At 37.8% G+C, this 19825-nt stretch overlaps 1 protein-coding gene and 1 long non-coding RNA gene across 2 annotated transcripts in view; one reads left to right on the top strand and one right to left on the bottom strand.

Moving 5' to 3' along the window:
• Positions 1-2287: 2287 nt before the first annotated feature.
• Positions 2288-5952, bottom strand: LOC114556705 (uncharacterized). Its single transcript, XR_003692735.1, has 2 exons — positions 5833-5952; positions 2288-4209 (listed from the first exon to the last, which is right to left on the bottom strand). It is a non-coding gene; the product is annotated as an uncharacterized LOC114556705 (long non-coding RNA).
• Positions 5953-7059: 1107 nt separating this feature from the next.
• galnt18b (UDP-N-acetyl-alpha-D-galactosamine:polypeptide N-acetylgalactosaminyltransferase 18b) overlaps positions 7060-19825 on the top strand; it is a 91400-nt gene continuing 78634 nt past the window's right edge. The window contains exon 1 of the mRNA XM_028579730.1: positions 7060-8108. Coding sequence (XP_028435531.1) covers positions 7871-8108 — 238 coding nt within the window. The 5' untranslated portion in view covers positions 7060-7870. The remainder of the gene's footprint in view (positions 8109-19825) is intronic.

Here is a 19825-nt window from a genome sequence, read left to right as displayed (position 1 = left end):
TTTGATGCTCTGGGTCAGGACATCTGTTAAACTGACATGCGGCACAAGAACAGGACAGTTAAGGAAAAGATCGTGGGTGGGTTACAAAATGTACGTTTCAATGACACACGGGACAACAACAGGGACACGAACGGGAGACGAACCCCGGTCTCTTGGGTGAAAGTCTTGTGTTGTTTGACCCATTCACCACCCCAACCAACCTCCTTACCCGGTTTTTCGGTCTTTCATACTACGCGCTACCGTTGTAGCTCTTAATACTACATCATCTTACGGCGCGGTCGAGCTGCTGCTATGCCCATTCCATACAGATGCTAAATGGTGATTTTTGCATCGGTCTGCGACGCTGAGAGCCACTGACCAAGCATCAGTATTTTACGAGTTGGGAGTGAGAACGGGTTGGCACATAAAGAGAGTGTCTTTAATAGTGTATAAAAACATCAGATATCAAGAGGCCTTGTTGTGTAACATGTCAAATGTGTCAGAAAAGTTAAAAGATAGATGTTTTTACCGTACTTCTCACATTCTATTCCACCTGTCACAAGGTGTATTGTGATGTTTTTTTTATAGTTTAAGGTGAGGTTGAGTCATCACAGCATAACAATAAATAATTCGTTAAGACTATTTTTCAGTTTTTCTTAGACAAAAGGATGTTTACAGAGGAGTGTAGTGTGTATTTGGAGGACCAAATTGAGCTTATAAACTCTATTTCCTTTACATTTCTCCTTAAATATTCCGCCAAAACCTGACTGCTACTTCTCCACAAAACCCCTGTCATCACTTTCTGCTCATTTTTCTACATTAAATAAAACAATTGCCAATCAGAGTGCCAATCATCTTGTAGAATTGTTTCTCCCCAGCTGAGAAAGTTAAAACCACTCCCCTCTTTGGTTACCTCTGGGTTTGGCTTTTCATGTTCAACCATAAGCTCATTTACTTTCCTAATACTTAACAAAATTAAAGACAAACACGTCTTGCTTTCTTGGTCCAGTAAGGCAGTGTGCCTACCAACCTGTGGGTTTTTATTTTTGGTGGTTTTATTTGAAAAGATGAGCTGCTGCACTTCACAGGCCCCCTGATGAGCACAACATGTTATCAACACACTGATGTGAAAATGAACAGAGAGATGAGATAATTAAAATTAATTTTAGTGAGGGAATGCTGTACTTCAAATGAGATTTCACCAGGTGGACGGGGCTTTAACCGACACAAAGCAAAGTAGGAGGATTTTCTTGCAGGTTCAAGGTTGGTGGTGTCGGGTAGACAAAGCTCGGCTTCAGTATGTGCTGGACACAATATCAGAAATAACCTGTGCAGCCTAACGCAATCTTGTACAGTGCTGAAACATTTACTACAGGGAAGAGTCTTATGTGAAGCAGAATTTAGCCAATAGCCATTTCCATAAAGATGAAGCCCATTTCGTGTTTTATTGCTTGTTATGTGATGATTTAAAGGCTATTCTTTTTTTGTAACATGTCCTTCATTTCTGATTAGTTCTTCTGGATGAATGCTAATAACAACTTGAGCTGTGTTTCAGGAAGTGTACCTTTTTTGTGGCTGATTTTATTTATAGACTCTGAGACAGAAGACAGTTATGTCGTTGCAATACAGTATGATTATATGTGTAACAAGTTATGTTCATATTTGACAAATGTTTCACAACTGCAACAATATGTCTTTTAAGTCCATGTGGGCTAAACACATGTATGTGCATGACACAATAAATAAATAAATAAATTATATATATATATATATATATATATATATATATATATATATATATATATATATATATATATATATATATATATATATATAGCAAATGTATGAAATTGTGTTCATTGTGTTTAGTCCCCATCAGCTCCACTGAACACTGTACAATATATTTCAATCCACATATACAGAAGTAACAATACACTGTAAGATTCAAGACGCTAGCATTTAATGCAGACTTGTTGAATTGCATTAGATTGTACAGTTACATGTGATATTGTGTCCACATTAATTAGACGTGGGAGACTATTCCGAGTCTTGTGCTTTGTTTGCTGGCTTGCATTTCACTTGTTTCATCATGTATTACAGCACTTCACTTTGTCATGTGTATGATTATGATTCGACAGAGCTAGATACATTTCGTTTTGCCTTCTCCCTGTGAAGTCCTCTGAGACATACTTATGATGAAAGGCTCTATAAATAAATGAGCTTGAACTCAATGTGATTCTCATCTCACAATTCCTGTGTCCACATTGCTGTCTTATTTAAAAGTACAAATATTCAAAACACTTCAGTGTAAAGTCAAAAAAGGACTCTTTTAATGAGATTTTTTGCCCTTCAGCTGTTTCTTAACAAGGTGCAGGTGATGAAAAGTCAGATGGAGACTGATAGCACAGGTGTAATCTCTAGAAAGAAATATTCATCCAACTGATTCTTGAGTAAATGTTGTGATAAACAATTAGAAGAATATCAGCACAGTTATAGCAATTTTCCATGTGAACACACATTCTGATCAGAAAGAAAGGCTTTTTTCTATCATGACATATTATGAATATGTCTGTATAAGTCTATGATCAGAATGGCATCCATAGCAATGCTCTGTTATTCAAAAATAACAGACCGATTGGTCTTGACAATATATTCCATCTTGCATAAGGCCTCCTGTAAGCCCCTTTCTATTGACAGACTGAAAGGACCTCTCACCAAATAGCTCCAACCCAATTGGAGACTAATCTAGCAGAACATTCAACTATCTTCAGGAACCCCATCAAGTTATTCATTATAATTTCACACACAAAACATACTTTACTCCCTGCACATTGCATAGAATGAAAGCTTCACCATCACCAAACTGCACTCTGCACAAAAATTGTGTGGTGTGGGACTGCCCAGGGGTTACAGGGTTCTGGAAGATTTCAGAAATGCTATCAAACATACTGTCCAAAGCCATTCCTAACTTGCCAGAAGTAATATTACTTAACGACAGCTCCAACTTGGAACTCTGTGCAAAGCAGAGACATGGCTAGCTGGCAACACAAATGCTCGCATGTTTTTCTATTTTTGTACTGTTTGTGGTTGCTTGCCAATTCTGTGCTGATTAATGCATGGACATTCGTGATTATATTCATCAATTTTTCAAATTTGTAACCCCTCCCCCTACATGATCATGTTAAAATATTAATAAAAAAAATTATTACAAAAAGGAATAACAGACCATAGAATGCCGTAATTAAACAAAGCCGTGTAATAAAGCATGATGAAATACAGTCCTGTGTATCTACCTGTAGGTTAAATTAATGCTAAAACTGAACAGATACTGTTATTAATCAAAAAGAAACAACTTGAGAACAGCCTTACACCTGGCACCGAAGTGACTATATTTATTTCAAGGCTATAAAGATTTTTTGAAACTCAAAATAATTTACTTTTCTTAGGCTCCTGTGCAATTGGCAGTGTGTGGCAGTTAAAAATGAATTAATTGAAAGTGATCCTGTGTCTCGGGGGAAATTTCCTTTTTCTTATCGGTCCCCCCGCCACTGGAGAGTACAGAGTAAAGGGTCAGCCTCCCACACCATATGAAGGATGGATTTGTGTCGACCATTTCTACCGTTTAATGGGGGGATTGTGAGGCAATCAGAGGGTCATCCTCAGAATAGCACCTTTTCAAGCTGGTAGGATTCAGTTTCTTTTCTCTGCCTCAATGTGGACAACATGCTCTATAATTTATAGCAGTTAATTAAAGGCATCACTTCAGAAGTGGTTGTTGTAAAATATATCACAATTATTTACTTATCTTTCTCGTCAAGGACTAATCCTTACATGTAGAGTGTGTGGTTTGTTGATTAATGGCCGCTGTCTCCACAGCTGAGGAACTTACTGTGGTAGTGTCTTTGTCTCTGGGACCTCGCAGTGATGATTACAGGATAACCTCTTACACACAGTAATTAATCAGCCCACAAGAAGAGCATTCGTTCAGACTAAATGTGACAGCTACTTGGACGGGTGGATCACTCAGTGGGAGGATGGCAGATCCCTAATATCAACTTCAGAGTCCCTGCGGCTTGGCTCCAGTTCAAAAGAAATCGATAGAAGTTGCACTTCTTACACCTGCAGGTGTTTATGGCTTGTCAATTAAATGCGTACATGGCTTTGAGGTTGTCTTCATGACAACATCCAGTGACTGTGCTTGCTAGGACAGGCTTCGTTTTTCAGTATGTCCTTTAAACAGAGAAGAGGGTCATAAATAACATGAACAAAGTGACACTAGAGCTGAAACTACTCATACATCATCACATGTAAGTTAGAAAACAAGCTAATCTTTGGATCAGTCCTTCAACGTGACTGTCTGGTGACTTAGCCGAGATATAATTTTCTCATTATAATTTCAATCCACTTAAATTGTGTTCATCTCTACACAGTGCACAGTTTGCAGTCTGAGAAGCATCAAGCAGGCCATTTGAAGTCAGTGGAAGTAAATTTGATTAGAGTAATTAAATGTTCCTCAGATTTCAATGAAATATTTCTCTAGCTCTCATGTCAAAAATAAAATTTTAGGTGATCTGAAAGTGAAAATATGGCCCACAAAGACCCGCTGTGTGAGGGAAACTGGTGGTTGAATATTGGCTCGTTAGATGTTTTATGTATCATGGTACTAACATGCTAGAATGCGGACATTTTCTTGATTAATCGTCATTAAAATTTGGGAAAATCCCTATCACAATATTCTATAGCAAAATGATTAGTCGATTGATCCAATAGTCAGTTGAAATGAAAGGCCAATTATTATTTACTTTTTTTAAGATTATTTTTTGGGAATATTGACCATATTGTTCCAGCTTCTTAAAGCAATAGTACGTGGTTCTGTCACAACACTGTTGTTGCATGATGCAAACCTTCGATGATTGCACACCACTCCCCTCCTCTACGCAGCTGCTAGTAGTGTTTATCCCGTCAAATCAAGGAGGACACAAAGGATTAAATAAAAACACGATGGACTCATCAGAAGAGGTAATTATCTTGTAGTTGTTATGTCCTTTTTGTCTCCAAAGTTGACGTAAAACACATCACTCGAGCTGCTGCGCGACTAAACATAGCTATACTCAGAAATACAGAGAGAGTTTGTGGAGCTGATAGGCTTAATCAGCTTTATATCAACTAATTTTGCATTGGCTAAAATATATCGGAGAATATATCGGAGAATATATCGGAGAATATATCGGAGAATATATAGTCGCGCATTACAGCTTTAAATGTGAAGATTTGCATCTTTTCTATGTTTTATATTGTTAAAAACTGAATTATTCTACTACAACTAATATGTCACATTGGGATAAGACTAAGAGTAATTGACATTTCTGACTATTGTCTGATGTTTATAGCCCAAGCGACTAATCTATTAAATGAGAAAATAACTGGCAGAATAATTGATCAGACCAAGCTGACGTCTTTAAATTGTTTGTTTTGTCCAACCATCAGACCACAACCCAAAGATATTCAATTTACAGAGATTTAAAACAGACAAAAGCAGAACATTCTCATGATTGAGAAGCTCAAACTAGAAAATGTTTGACTAAAAAAAATCTGTCAATTAACTGATAAATGAATTGACTATTTGTTTCAGCTCTAGCAGACTTACATAAGTGTAAATTACATCCTATCCATAGTCAGCATTTCAACCTTTAATACCAAAAACACAAAATCCTACAGTTTATTGACTTTCAATATAATCTCATGGGTGAAGATGAGATTAAATGAGCAGATAAGGCGAGAAATACTTTTTCGTCACATCAATGATAATAGCAAAAAAGAAAAACCCTTCATATTGCAAACTGAAGAAAATACCTTTTTGCACTCTGGCAGGTCAGTTAGCTGAGATGAATGGGCAGCATGCTCCTGCATTGATCATCTCACAGCCATAAATGGCTGCTGCTGAGCAGGCAGGACAGAGGAGGTGGTCTGTCATAAGGTCTGGATATATGGATGAAAGGGTAAATTAGGTAACACTGATGCTCTTTGACTGAGAAAAAAAATTATCAATTATCGATGACAAAGCATGTTTTTAATAATGAAGCTGCATATATGCACTGCCGTTGAAAATAATCAGGTTTAAAGTGTTTTCTTTTTTAAATGGCAGCCTATTCACAGCTGATTCATATTGTCACTATGATCAAGGTGTATGATAGTCAGCCGCAAAGACAAAGATTTAGTTGCATTTTGCTCTGAAAAGGCAGTGATGCTGTAGTCGTCGAGGAAGAATACTCAAGTGTCATAATAATGCTGTTTATTCTATTAAAAATGTATTTTATTGATGTTACATTTATTTTTCCCATCATAACATGCTTTCACTCTGACAGCCTGCTGTGTTGTAGCTGTCTGGCAGATTGGATGACAAAGGCTGTTATTAGCAAATAATCATCTGGCAAAGATGATATTGGAAATTATCATCAAAATACAATTAAGAATTTTGATAAAAATATAGTAGAAGATCTGACATTCATTCAGTATTGGATCTTGCAGTTTCCATGTGCATTCAAAGGTTCTTCAGTTACGGACAAATGCAAGATGTCCTTAAATTAATAAAATCATCTGATGTTCTTAAAGAGTAGGAGGACAGCTTGCAAGAAATGACAAGTCAACCAGCCTCAAAAGAAAAAAAAAGAAACAACTGTCAGACACAGAATCCAGAGGTGCTGCAGCAATCATATCACACTCCTGCAGATATGAATATCAGTGCATGGTATTTTGAAAGTAAACATACACAAAACCTTCTCAATTGCTACATTTTGAGCTTTTTCTTTTTGCTGTGCCATTTAATGAGCCTTCATCTGGTTAGAGAAATATGCAATTAGGTCTATACTCCAAACAGGAAATTCCACTATTTAACATCCAAAAATTGCCTCATGCAAAAAAAAAGAGGACCTATACAGAAGCAATAACCATGCAAACTTGCCTCAAAAGTATTCATGATCAACATTTGATTTACAACTACTTTGTCTCACCAGGCTCACCATGCAGGTGCTGCAGGTCTTCACGCTCAGTGTATCTACACTATTTGCGCCCTTTGAGCAGGTCTGCAGTAATTATATTTCCCTGCACTGGTCTAATTACAGCAGCGCGTGAAATGAGTGCAGCCTCTCCTCTGCATCCTCCTCATATGGTGAGCTGGACCAGAGCCAGACCTATAGCCCAACATGACCCCACCACACCTTGATTCCTCACGGAGACCCCGTTGTCTCTATCTCGTGGCTTGATCCAGTATTGCAGCAAGACATCGCACTCCTTCATATGTTCGTTTGGGTCTCATCGCATCGCAATAACTCCAAAAGTGTTTACTACTCTTGCGTGACACTGTGAAAGAAAAACTGTCAGAGATTCAGCTGGATTTGTCTCACTGCTAGAGAAACGAGCATTGCACATCAAATGAGCAGTTTAAGGTCGGTGTGGGGCAAATATGTCGCTGTTCGGACAGAAATAGGTCTATGGAAATAGTCCGGTCAGATCCACTTTCACAGTGAATCAGTGCGCAGCGTGGACGCGTGCAGCACGGAGGCTGTCAGTCCTCACCATCCCTCCCATTGGCTGCAGCAGGATGCTCTGTGTGTCTCCTGTTTCCTTGATCCTCACATTCAACTGGAGCCGACGGAGGTTCGCGGTGGAGCAAGAGGGAGAACCTTCACCTGTAGATATTTGACATTAACCTGTGTTTAACCAGCGACAAAAACCCACACACACACACTTTTGAAGTGAAGGCTCGCGCTTCGGATATCGCATCGCTGCACAGTCACTGGAAATAACTTAAATTTTCCAGTTTTTTGCGGGCTGCTGTCGCCCTGTCCTCAGGTTTGACGGGATACTGCAGGCTGTATGGAGGGATGTCGGCATGGCTTGCACCAGGAGAACCAAAACTTTGGTGTCCACATGCGTGATACTGAGCGGCATGACCAACATTGTTTGCCTGCTCTATGTCGGATGGGTAACTAATTACATCGCCAATATTTACATCAAAGTTCCGATGCCTTTACCGGAGAGAAAGTTAGAGGGTGACAAAAGAGGGGACACTCTCCGGATCATGGAGAGGCTTGATCGGCTGGAGAATGTGGTCAACCAGCACATACAAGGTAAAGCCTCTATCATTACTTCACCTACACCTTCACCATCAGGGCTCCATTAGAATGAAGTTTGAATAGGCTAATTGCTTTGCTTTGAATGTGATTTCACAACAAGGTGCATTTGCATTGTCTATTTCTGGAAATGAATACAGCAGGAACATATTCTGTCTGTTAAGATCATTGGAGGGTGTGATAAAGACAAAGGATATGTTCATAGTTCAGTGAGGCAACATATTTAAGAATGACACTACACAAGAGCAAAATAATTAGTTATAAGTAGGCTGCAATAGCCTAAAAGCCTATATATATATATATATATATATATATATATATATATATATATATATAATCTTGTCATGTCATAAATAGATACACATTAGATTGTATTACTGCCGAGTGCAATTTAAAGCAGGCTATACTACAGTATTCTCCTGATTTACGGACAGTGAAATAACCTGTCACATTCATTTATACTGTTAAATACATGCTTGTGCCTTTTTATTATGGTTAATTTCAATGTTGAGTGTGCTAAAACCAACTGCACATTCTTCAAAAAAGTACACATGAAGGTCCTTATATCCTGAACTGCACTCCACCTGAAAATGTAGTGTGACAGAACATAATGCATCCGTATTGAGAGCCAGAATCCAATAAAGTGCTACATTAAAATACAGGTACAACACACTTTTTTGTTCAGATTCCACCATGGAGTCTGACTATGTCCTGTTGATGAGTTCCTAAGATAATTTTCCATTCATCCTTCAGTTACTTTGTATTTTATTAAAGTCAATTGGGAATATTTATAAAACACTGCTCCTACCACATTATTTAACTCATACATGTTCCGTACTTTTAGGAATGTCAGGAATCCTTTTTCTCAAATTCCTTCAAGCCTCTCCTCCACTGCTGGTGTACAGTTACTTTACACTTGATCACACACAGTTAATTTATCTCCCCTCTGTGTCTTTAAAATAGCTATTCTTGTCATCACAGGGGGTTCACTTTGGGCAGTTCCCAATCTGAAATGGCACATAGCTGGTGCAGAAGTGAAATGCAGACAGAAATCTGCTTATGCTGCTTTGAGCAATAAGGGCTCTGTGCTAAGCTCGGGTAAACATTCCTCCTGGAGGCAGGTCTCCATTTCAGCTTGGCACCCATAGGCATCTGCAGGCCGGAGCTTTGTTCAGGTGACTTACCACCAAAGTACATGTTTCAACTATGTCTATTACTCTGACAGAAAAGATCATTTCATGATAGATTTTTGCTTAAAAACATCAGCATGGTCTGGTAACCTTTCTAAAGGGATTTTCCACTTTTGAAGTCCTTCATCTAACAGTTAAAATAATTATGAAAAGTATGCCTGCATCACCTTTAAAGCACAAGTGATATCTCTGAAGTTACTGCACCTGTCCAAGAAATAGTCCCATGCATAACCCCAACTTGTCCTTTTTACACTTTGGTGTTGTATAGATTACAAACATGATACAACAGGTTAATTGTGGAGCTTTAGAAGTGCTGGTAGGTGGATATTTTATCCTAGCTGTTTCCCCCTGTTCCAGTCTTTATGCTAAGCTAAGCTAACCTGCTGTTGGCTATACAGTAGCTTCATATTTACTGTAAAGACATGTGAATAGCATCAATCTAGTATTTTATCTATTTCCCAAAATGTTGAAGTCATCCTTTAAGAACTAGCTGTGGCTCACTGTCTTTTTATGGCAGTTTTAAAAAAGAAAATAAAACAAGTCATGCTTATCAAACAGTTTAACTTTTTTGCATTCCTTTTCTTATGATCTTATCAGCATGCATCAATATTGTCTGCCTTGGGTATTTGTACTTTGTTAATGCCAATGAATACAAAAAATCTCCATGCTTGTCGTTTTTTAGAGTTTAGGAGGCAGCTCAGTGCCGTTGTTGACAACAGAAGCTGTTTGGATGAATGCTGGAGGAGACTGTTGATGTCATATCGGTGAACATTTGCAACAATAAAAACGTTCCAACAAAATGACCTTTCACTTTAAGTACGAGCCATATTGTCTGGATTTCCCTGATAATTGCTTTGAATGCATTCACTGCAAATAGAGACCGATAATCCGAGTCTGTAAGTGGCCGACGGCGTCAACAGTCGGAGAGCTTCGGGCAGAGCCAGAGAGTCATTAGTGCACTTACGACATCTCTAAAAATACATCTTCCTCCTATATCACGTTGTGAGACAAGTGCAGAAATTGTATATTCTGGCTCTTGCATTCTGTAGTTTAGCACGGTGACTTGCACACTTACTCTAAAGGGTCCTGATGCACTGTTCACTCAGCCACATGTACTTAGTTTTAGTGCACTATAAGACCAACATGAGCTCCTACACCACAGAGCATTACTGAGAATGAAAGATTAACTGCAGCTGACTCACTGTGGACAGTCAGAAGAGATGTATCTGGTGTCAGGTCTCACTCGGGGATGCGCAAAAATATTCCACTTCTCTAACTGTGTGATGAAGTTAAGTGGCCTGTTATCAGAGTACAAAGTAACGTGGCAACTGCACATAAACCGGCTGAGCTCTTTGTTGTATTAAGTACAGTCAGCCGAGGAGAATTTATTGGCAAGTTGGACTGAGCAGGTTCACACACGCCCACCATGAGGGCTGTTTGCGGTGCTCTTTGCATGCTATTGCACTAGTGACCGTCTATAGAAGACCTTTCCAGCTTTTACATTAAAATACAAATCATTAAAGTACATTATGTTTGCATACTTATTGCATATACAGTAAATTAAGTACTCTAATATATATTATCCACAGTAACCTAATTGTGCAAATGTTTACACCATTGTGGATATTATATTTCTTTATCAATCTATATACTATCAGAATTCCACGTATAGTTTTGTTTGTTTTTGCTTTGTTTTATTGTAACAGTGTCTTCTTCTATTTATTGGGGGCGATTTGTTGACCTGGGTTATGAACTGTTGCATACAATTACTCTTGCAGGGATGCATTAAGCAGTATTGAATTGAAGTGAATAGGGCTTGCAAGTAACAATTATTTTCGTAATTTCACAAACTGTTGATCATTGTCTTGATTTATTGTCTGGATATATCATTAATCTATGAAACATTAAAAAGAACAAATTGCATTCACTACTATTCAGAGCACACTGTGATGCCTTCTAATTTGTTTTGTTTTTTTGTCCGACAGTCCAAAACCTAAAGATATTCAATTCACTGTTGTATGTGAAAAGAAAAACGGCAAATTGTCACATTTTAGATGATCAAACCCAAAAATGTGTGGCATCTTTGCTTGAAAGATTACTCAAACAATTAAGATCAAAATAATTTACTTAAAAGTCAACTAATCGACAAATCATTGCAGCATCATAATTTAATTAGATACAGTCAATGCCTCAGTTGAATAGTGATTAGTGTTTATGTCAACAAAGCTAAACCAATCAAAACTGTGTAATTCTGATAATAATTACATTTCTAATGCAGGGTTTACATTAGTTAGTCTAAGCAAACAGTGCAAGATATGTGTATGAATGTATGGTGTGTCAAACATGCTGTTTTATTAGGATGTTGTTCATGAAAAAGCAGTTTGTTTTTATGGCTTCTTTGACCTCTGAAGATGTGTATTACAAGCCTGTAGTCTGATTGACCGGCCACGAGGCCTGCGAGAGGCAGTCATTAACGCAGTGCTGATTTAGCTGCAAATGATGCCGACAGTTCCCACGATGGCTTTAAGCTAATCCACCCGTCAAGTCAATTGAGAAGCTCGGTAATTCAGCGTTTCCGTTGACGCTCCGAGGACAGTTACATTTGGATATTTATCTGATGTGATTTTCCAGAGCAACAATGAGTGCAGCTGTAGAATAAATAAGTGAAATGTAAGAGAGGTGAAAGCACATGCGATGTGCCCAGGTGTTTGTGTGCATGCTTGTGCATGCAGGCTGTGGTATGCAGCTCGGAAAAGTACAAGTTACACTCAACGCGCATACTTCAGTTCCTTTTTCAAGTGCTCATTCCTTTGGGAGAAAGAACCGTTAAAAGACTGATGAAGGCTACCTTGTTTCTTATTAAATAAATACCCTTTTCTCTAATATTCTTATTTTCTTTTTACTACTTACGTGTTTATATAAGATGTCCAAATGGTTCTGAAGTCAATATTAAAATATATTAAATACAAACTTATCAAGGCATAATCAGTATATATTGACTCATACAGTATATCTCCACTGCTGACAGAAATAGGAGAACATCTATGTTTTTAAAATGGGCTTCGTGTGGAGAGAGCCACAGTATTTGCAGCCAGTGTTGATTGGGCTGTTTCATTCTGTCGTGTTACTTCTTCTGCAACACATTTTCATTTGGCAGCTAGAGAGTTCATTTTCTTTTTTGTCTCACTTTTTCTTACAGATGCAGCATGATGCTAGATGTATTTATAGGTGATGATGATTATGTTGTAATTTTGCTTTCAAATGTTAAAGATTAGCATTATGTAAGCCTGTCCATGTGTTGTGTTGACAGGGGATATTTACCAAAATAAATTAAATTCCCTTCTTAGTAGTTATTTGATTGGGTTTTACTTCTATAGTGGCACAATGCAAACAGTCAGAAGACTCTAGTGTTAGTCAGTATAAACTGGGTGGCTAATTAAGGTGAATGAGGGACAGGTGTGCTGGCAGGTGATTGGGGAACGGCAGGAGCAGCTGAGGACTAATGCAGAGTGAAGGCAGGGCCGCAAGTGAAAAAACCTCAGTATCATTTCCAGGAATATACACTCGGCAGGCAATTCATGAGTACACCTTTAACATTTAATGCAATCCAATAACAGTTCAGCCATGAATTCTACCATTTTAAAGATCATATTGTTCAGTTTTGATTGACACTTTCTGAGGTTGTTGTTTGCGGTGGTGTAAACTGGATTCCACGTTACTGTATTAATAAACATGAAGAATATTTGAAACAGATTTAACTATAATGCAGTCCAGTACAACAACACTAACTATGACCGGGATTTCATTAGATCGTATAAATGTACCTAATTAAGTGTTCAGGGAGTATATATTTTTAATAAATATAGGCAATCGCTCCAGTCTCTCTTTCAGTAGAATAAAACTACATTGCAACTTTCTGATATCAGACATGTTCTCAAGCAACTTTAATATGGAACTCAGACTGCTCTTTTTGATGAAAATAATTAGAAATATGTCTATTACAGAGACCAACAGATACAGGATTTTTTTTGCACAATACCAATATTGATATTTAAGAATTAAAACAATGCAACGAGAAAACAGCCATGCTAGCGGCTCTGTGAGACTGCACTGAGGCACAGTGGTGCTTTGAGCTAAATGCTAATGTCAGCACGCTGATATGCTCATAACAATGATGCTAACATGCTAATGTTTAGGATGCAGGTATACAGGTGGCTCGATACACAAGCCTACCAATGGTTTCACACCTATTTGCTGATCAACAGGTGGTGGTAACACACTGAGATATGCTGCAAAGTGCCTGCAAGCTAGTTAACACCAATGTAAACAATACAGAATGTAAAACACTTGAAAAATTGGCTTTCAAAAATGTTTTATTAAGAAGGAAATGCACTCAGCACGTGTTGGATCTCAAGGATACACACAATGCATTTGGGTGAGTAACAACAAAACTCTCAGGGCCCCTAACATGCTAATTATCACAAAACACAAAGTACAGCTGAGGCCGATGGGAACGTCATAAATGTTGCCTCAATTTTAAGTTCTATGTGGGTATTTTACAGTTTAAAAATAAACTTGTCTGTGCTCTCTGGTAGACAAACTAAGATTCTAAATTACTGCAAACATATCTTGGGCATTTCACATGACATATTGACATATATCGACCTGTGACCAGCTAATATCAGCTATCATTGGCAGGTATCGGCTGGTGGATTTATCAGTCGGGCTCCACTGTTAAAGGTTATGTGATTTAATAAAAAACATTATTTGAGGGAATATTTCCATCTTGCTAGGTTGGCAGGATTTCATGACTTATTCAGGAAGCAAGGCACACTGGGCACATTTTGAGCGCTAGACAGGTGTACGCAAATATATTTTAATTTTAAAATAGACCAACCTCCTTAAAGGTTTTTGTGAATTCATCAATATACAGAGATAGTGCTTGTCGGGCCTTGGCATCTGTTGAAATAGAGTAAAGAGAAGAGACTCTACTGTTCTTCATAACTGATAAATAAGAAATAAATGTAACCACGGCCTCTATAAACATTCTGCTGTAGATTTATTACAAGTCTGACTCATCTGTCAGCACTTGCAGGCTGCAGCCTGTAGGCAGGGATACAGACGGTGTGAGAGAGAGAGAGAGAGAGAGAGTCTGGGGTGAGGAGTGGGAATATAAAACGGGGAGATATTCTGGGTGGTAATTCCAATAAATTGTGAAGTTATTGAAATACAGGGATATGAATGCACAAGAGAATGTTTGGTAATGAAAACAATTAATTATTCTGCCTCCAGAGTGCAAAGTCATCATGAAGAGAATAAATTAGACGTTTAAAAGCCTCTTACAAGAGTGTCGATTCAAAGGTCGTCCCCTGACAATTTCTACTAAACAGATCAGTTCACTATTGCAAATGTTCTGTTCTGTTGTAATTTTTCCCCCCACTGACTTTCTGTACCCACTAAAAAAAATGAAAACAACCCTGAAATCTGGTTTAGCTGCGACTGAGATTTACATCGCAGCTCAAGCTGACAACCGTCCATTTAACCTCACATATTGATAAACAATGATGTACTGAACTTTACAGCTCGGAGTCGGTTAAAGAACTGTAAATGTTTTGGGATGAACTTACAGCTACATTAAATGATTTTTGACTAGTAGAGAAATCTCATAGAGCTTCAGTAAAGCCAGCTGCAGTAGGGACAAATGGAAGTGCTTTGTTGCTTCATGCTTTCTAGATTTGTCAGCATTTGTTTTTGAGTTGCTTTTCTCTCTCCACTGCACTTTCTTTCTCATATTTAATGGCACTAAGTGAGGAAGCGAGCTCTGGTTAAAACACATCCATGCCATAATGTACAAAGTGTTTTCATCTGCTGTGTAGTGTTTACATTTTATCATGCAGGAGTAGAGCGCAGTTGTTTCTCTTTTCTGAGTTAAAACTCTTTCTGACTACATCTAATCTGTCAGCACACATTTTCAAATCCATTGAATCGTTTTTGATTGCAAAAGTTGTTTGCCTCTTTTTGAGGGTGAAGCTGCAAGTAGACAATACTTCTAAATGTGACCACTTGTATGCCAAAAAACAAAGGAAGAAACAGTAAATAGTGTTAAGCATTTCCTTCAAAGATTTATGTCTGAAAGAGCATTTAATCAAATGGACTTTTTAATATATTAAAACTCCGCAGCTAAATGAATGAATGAAACACGCAAACAAATTCATAAATAAAATGTATATATATCTCTGTCAAAATACTGTATGTATTTGATTAGCTCGTAAAAAGCCATTATTAGCATATTTATAAGAAAGGCTACTTTTCATCTGTAGTCCCTGGGCAGGCAATAGTTAACACAGACGTTAAGAATAAAAGCATTGAAAATAGAATCAACAATAAAAAGCAGTGAAACAATCACAGATAGCTACACACTTTTTTCAAAGCAGCGCTTAAGAGCGAGTGCTCACATATGCTGTTAACAGCTTCTTCCCTTGTCTGGTTGCGGTGATCAAGATGATGCTGAATATATTTTAAAGTAACTATTTAAGCCGTGCTTTATATCAAACATAATACATCACATAGGGTAAGTGTTTCAAATTTTGTGTGCAGTCAGTACAGAAAGCAATTTGTTCACACCCAAACCAAAAACATTCACAAAACAAATAGATTCAGTAACATTCTACTAACTAGCGACTAGATTAAAGGCATTCTTAGTCGACTCACTCATGCGATTTTGTTGACTAATAGATTAGTTGATTTAATCAGCAGATCTGTAAAACTGAGTTTTGTGCAAAAGCACCACTTTAAATTAAATCTTGCGTTTACCAAAGATGTGCTCATAAGTTTCTTGTAATAAGTAAATAAGTAATTCAGAATGAAAAAAGCATAAAACATGACTAAATAAACAAAAATTAAAGACTAATCGACTAAAGAAATCTTAGTCCAGACCAAAATGACGATTAGTAAACTAATCGACTAAAAGGGGAAAGCCCTACTGCTAACTAACCTCTTATATGTGACTACATCAGTTGTGTTAAAAGGAAAATTTTTCATGCAGTAGATTGAAGCTGCATGTTTTCCACTCCGCAGTTCCTTCTATCCATAAGACAGTGGACTTCAGCTGTCAGTATTCCATTTGTCTTTATTGAGTCAGCTGGTGCTGAGGTGAGGTTATGATGGGGGAGGGTGGAGATGGATTACTGGGTGAGACTCGATGAGACAGAAGTGAATTATCGTGGCCTCGAAACGAGATTCATCATAGCTAACTTTAATTGAGATCTTCTATCACAACACATTTTCCCAACCTTCACTCATCATTAATCCATTGCTGATGTAGAAGAAACTTCAACTGTAGTTATCTGCCACGAAGCATTGCATTTCAAATCAAGAAAAAAAAACCAGGAGGCATGCATGTTATGTTTCTTCCATTACAGAGGTTGCTGTTGAAGGACTTTCGAACATCAAATGTTTGAGCGTCCTTGAATGCACCACCAATGTTAATTTTAATCTCCACAGTTAATCACACTGAAGCTCTGGTCACTCAGGACAAGTATTACTTGGGGTCCTCTTGCAATTTGTAATAAGGTTGCCCATGTTCTTCATTCCATGTAAATCTGCCGGGTTAGTCGTCTCTTAAATAAAAATTTAACAGGACAGGATTTATGTCTCTCAAAGAGGTTGGGTGATTTTAATATTACATGAACTGGAGAGTAATTTTGAAGCTGTATATGCATATGTGTTTGATATTTCTTGCACTACCCCATGCACGACCCCACTAAATAATTACAGTCCCAATTTATTACTTTTGTATGCAGTGAATTAGTTGGTTTTCTCATGGTCTAGTCTGGCTCAACGGAAGTACATTTCCAGGATAATTGTGCATCCCTCACTTTCCGCTCTCTGTGTGTTGCCTTTCTCAACTCTTTTTTGGTTTTGGGAAACCACAACAAACTTTGAGCTAGCAAGCTACACGCTGAAAATGGCAAGTTCTGAAGAACATTTGGATCGTGCAACAAGGCAGGCCTGCTTGGTTCTTTCGGGGAATGATTGTAAACATTTACAAAGAATATTTTATGCCATTTACTATCTAACTGGGACGTTTTGGGACTGATGAGTGGGATTGCTGTGGACGAAGTACACATGGCGATAAACTGGTAAGAGCAAATTACTTTTAACCATGTATCCAGCTAATTTAAATAGCTCACCTTACTGTATTGTGTGAACAGTTAACTTTATTTAGTATTCTATTTGATGTTTTTTTTTGCGGGGTGCAAATATTCCACCAAAACAAGTTACTTGCCGACACTATTTTGGAGAGCCACCGTCTCTGGGTCCAGAGCTTAGCTTACCAGCAAAGATGATTTTGATTGGTTAAAGAAAAGCAAACAACCCAACAAGCATTTTTTTTCCCAGAAAAACTGAAAATGAAAATAATAATTATAGGGCTCTCAAACGATTAAATTTTTTTTATCGCAATTAATCACTGAATTTCTATAGTTAATCGCAATTAATCGCATGTTTTATCACATGATTAAAATTCTATTATTTTGCATTTCAGAACTGTTTTTAAATACATATTAACAATGGAAAGCAATTCTTACCAGTGTATGTTGATTGGGAATCAAATGAATGCAAAGAAAGTGGCTTTATGAACTTGATTTTAAGATTTGTATTTGTTTATTATTTATTTATTTACTGTAAACAAAAGAAAAGTGTGTGAATCTAGTCACACATTTGAATCTAGAGTCAATATAGTGTGCAGTAACTCCTAAATAATTTTGATTACTCACTGACGTCCATTGATCACCTTGCATCACTTTGCAGCAGTTCCAGTTTGGCTGCTTTCTCCGTGTCGCACAGACTGTGTGTTCTCTTACATCCATGTTGTGTATGCGTGCGTGAAACCACTTTCCCCCTCGACGGCAATTCATAAGACGGGTCAGAACATGCCAACCATAGTACGTCTTTAAGACCAGTCTGCTTCGATGCTGACAGGTCTGCAGTTAGTTGCCACTCATTTCGCAAGAGCTGTAGTAATTTTTTTGGATTTGGGTTTATCAACAGGTCGGCGAGTAGCACTCTCCAAAATAGTGCTTTGCCTGAGCCCGCTAGCATCAACCTGAGTCACGTTAACTGTACTAACTATGCTTAGCTCGTAAGTGGTAGCTCAAGCTTGACGTGCTTCGTGATATTTTAATTTGGCTTTACAAAATGTGCATATGGCTTTCGACCCGTCCGGGAGTTTTGGAAAATAAAAAGCGCGATTCAGAATTGTGTTGCTGCTTTCTTTCTCCATTATGCCTGCAGCCTGCAGCAGCATGATGTGTGGCAAAGTATGACCAAGTGTGGCAAAGGGTCAAAATACTAGCCTGTTAGACACGACGCAAAGCCGAGTGAAGTGAAAATAAATTAATAAATGGTGGCATGCGATTAATGCGATTTAAAAAAAAAAGAAGAAATTAACGCGTTATGCTTGACAGTTAATGCTGACAGCCTAAATAATTAATATATAAGGAGTTGGTTGCAGCACAACAAGATGATATAATTAAAGAGCACAGTCAAACCTCAAAGAAAGAGAAAATGTAAAAAACATAAATAAATATGGCGTTTGTTGTGTGTATTTGTATACATTTTGTATTAGTCTTCTCATCGCTCCACACAGATCTGATGTTTTCCTCTTTCGTTTTCATCATGTACGTCATGAGTTATTCACTTAGTCTGTTGCACATTGCACTTTGTCACATTTTGCTGTACACCAACTTTTCTACCTCTACTTTGACTTTTCCGATCAGGTATTTTTAATGCGCAAATTAGTAAAAATGCTCATTAAAATGGGTGGATGAAAACTTCCACACACTTACAGAGATCCAAGTCTTTCTTCCTCACTACAGGCTTTGCTGTTATACGACTGCACTTTTTATACACAAAAAATAATTATTTGGCCCCAACAAATTACTTGAAACTTTTACTTAGAAATCCAGTCACACATATTTCCTCAATCAACATACATTTGCAATAAAGACAGAAGCACTGCTGACAGGCAAAGTGTGCTCAGAACACAAAGAAGGTGCAGAAGACTTAGTAAATCTTGTTGTAAATCACATAAATTCCCCGGCTAATTTTATTTAAGTTTGAGTTGGGCTTTGAGCAGATGTTGTATGATAATTAATAACGTCTTGTTTTTAGATTAGCATTTCTACTTTCCATCTAAACACATTCCATACTTGTAAGCATCCAAAGTGAGATCCACCTCCTGTACTCCTGAAGTTTTTATGACTCTGCGTTTAAATCATTGAGAAAAACCTTAGGTCATGTTCGTGAAATAAAGAGGTTGTTAAAGTGTTTTATTCCCCAAGTTCTCAACTACTCAACCTTTTCTTCACAAGATCAAATTTAAGACTGTGCGGTCGCTGTCAAAGAGCATCTTTAGTATCTGTTAACTGGGAGATCACGTTTCTCCATGACTCCGACGTCCTCTGCTGTTTCTGACTCAGAGTGTCAGATGCCTCATGGTCATGACAGACTGTGAGTAAAGCT

The sequence above is a fragment of the Perca flavescens genome, chromosome 1 (assembly GCF_004354835.1).
Source record: "Perca flavescens isolate YP-PL-M2 chromosome 1, PFLA_1.0, whole genome shotgun sequence".
NCBI classification, from domain to species: domain Eukaryota; kingdom Metazoa; phylum Chordata; class Actinopteri; order Perciformes; family Percidae; genus Perca; species Perca flavescens.
The sequence above is the reverse complement of the archived record's forward strand: the minus strand, read 5'-3'. Positions and strand labels throughout refer to the sequence as shown.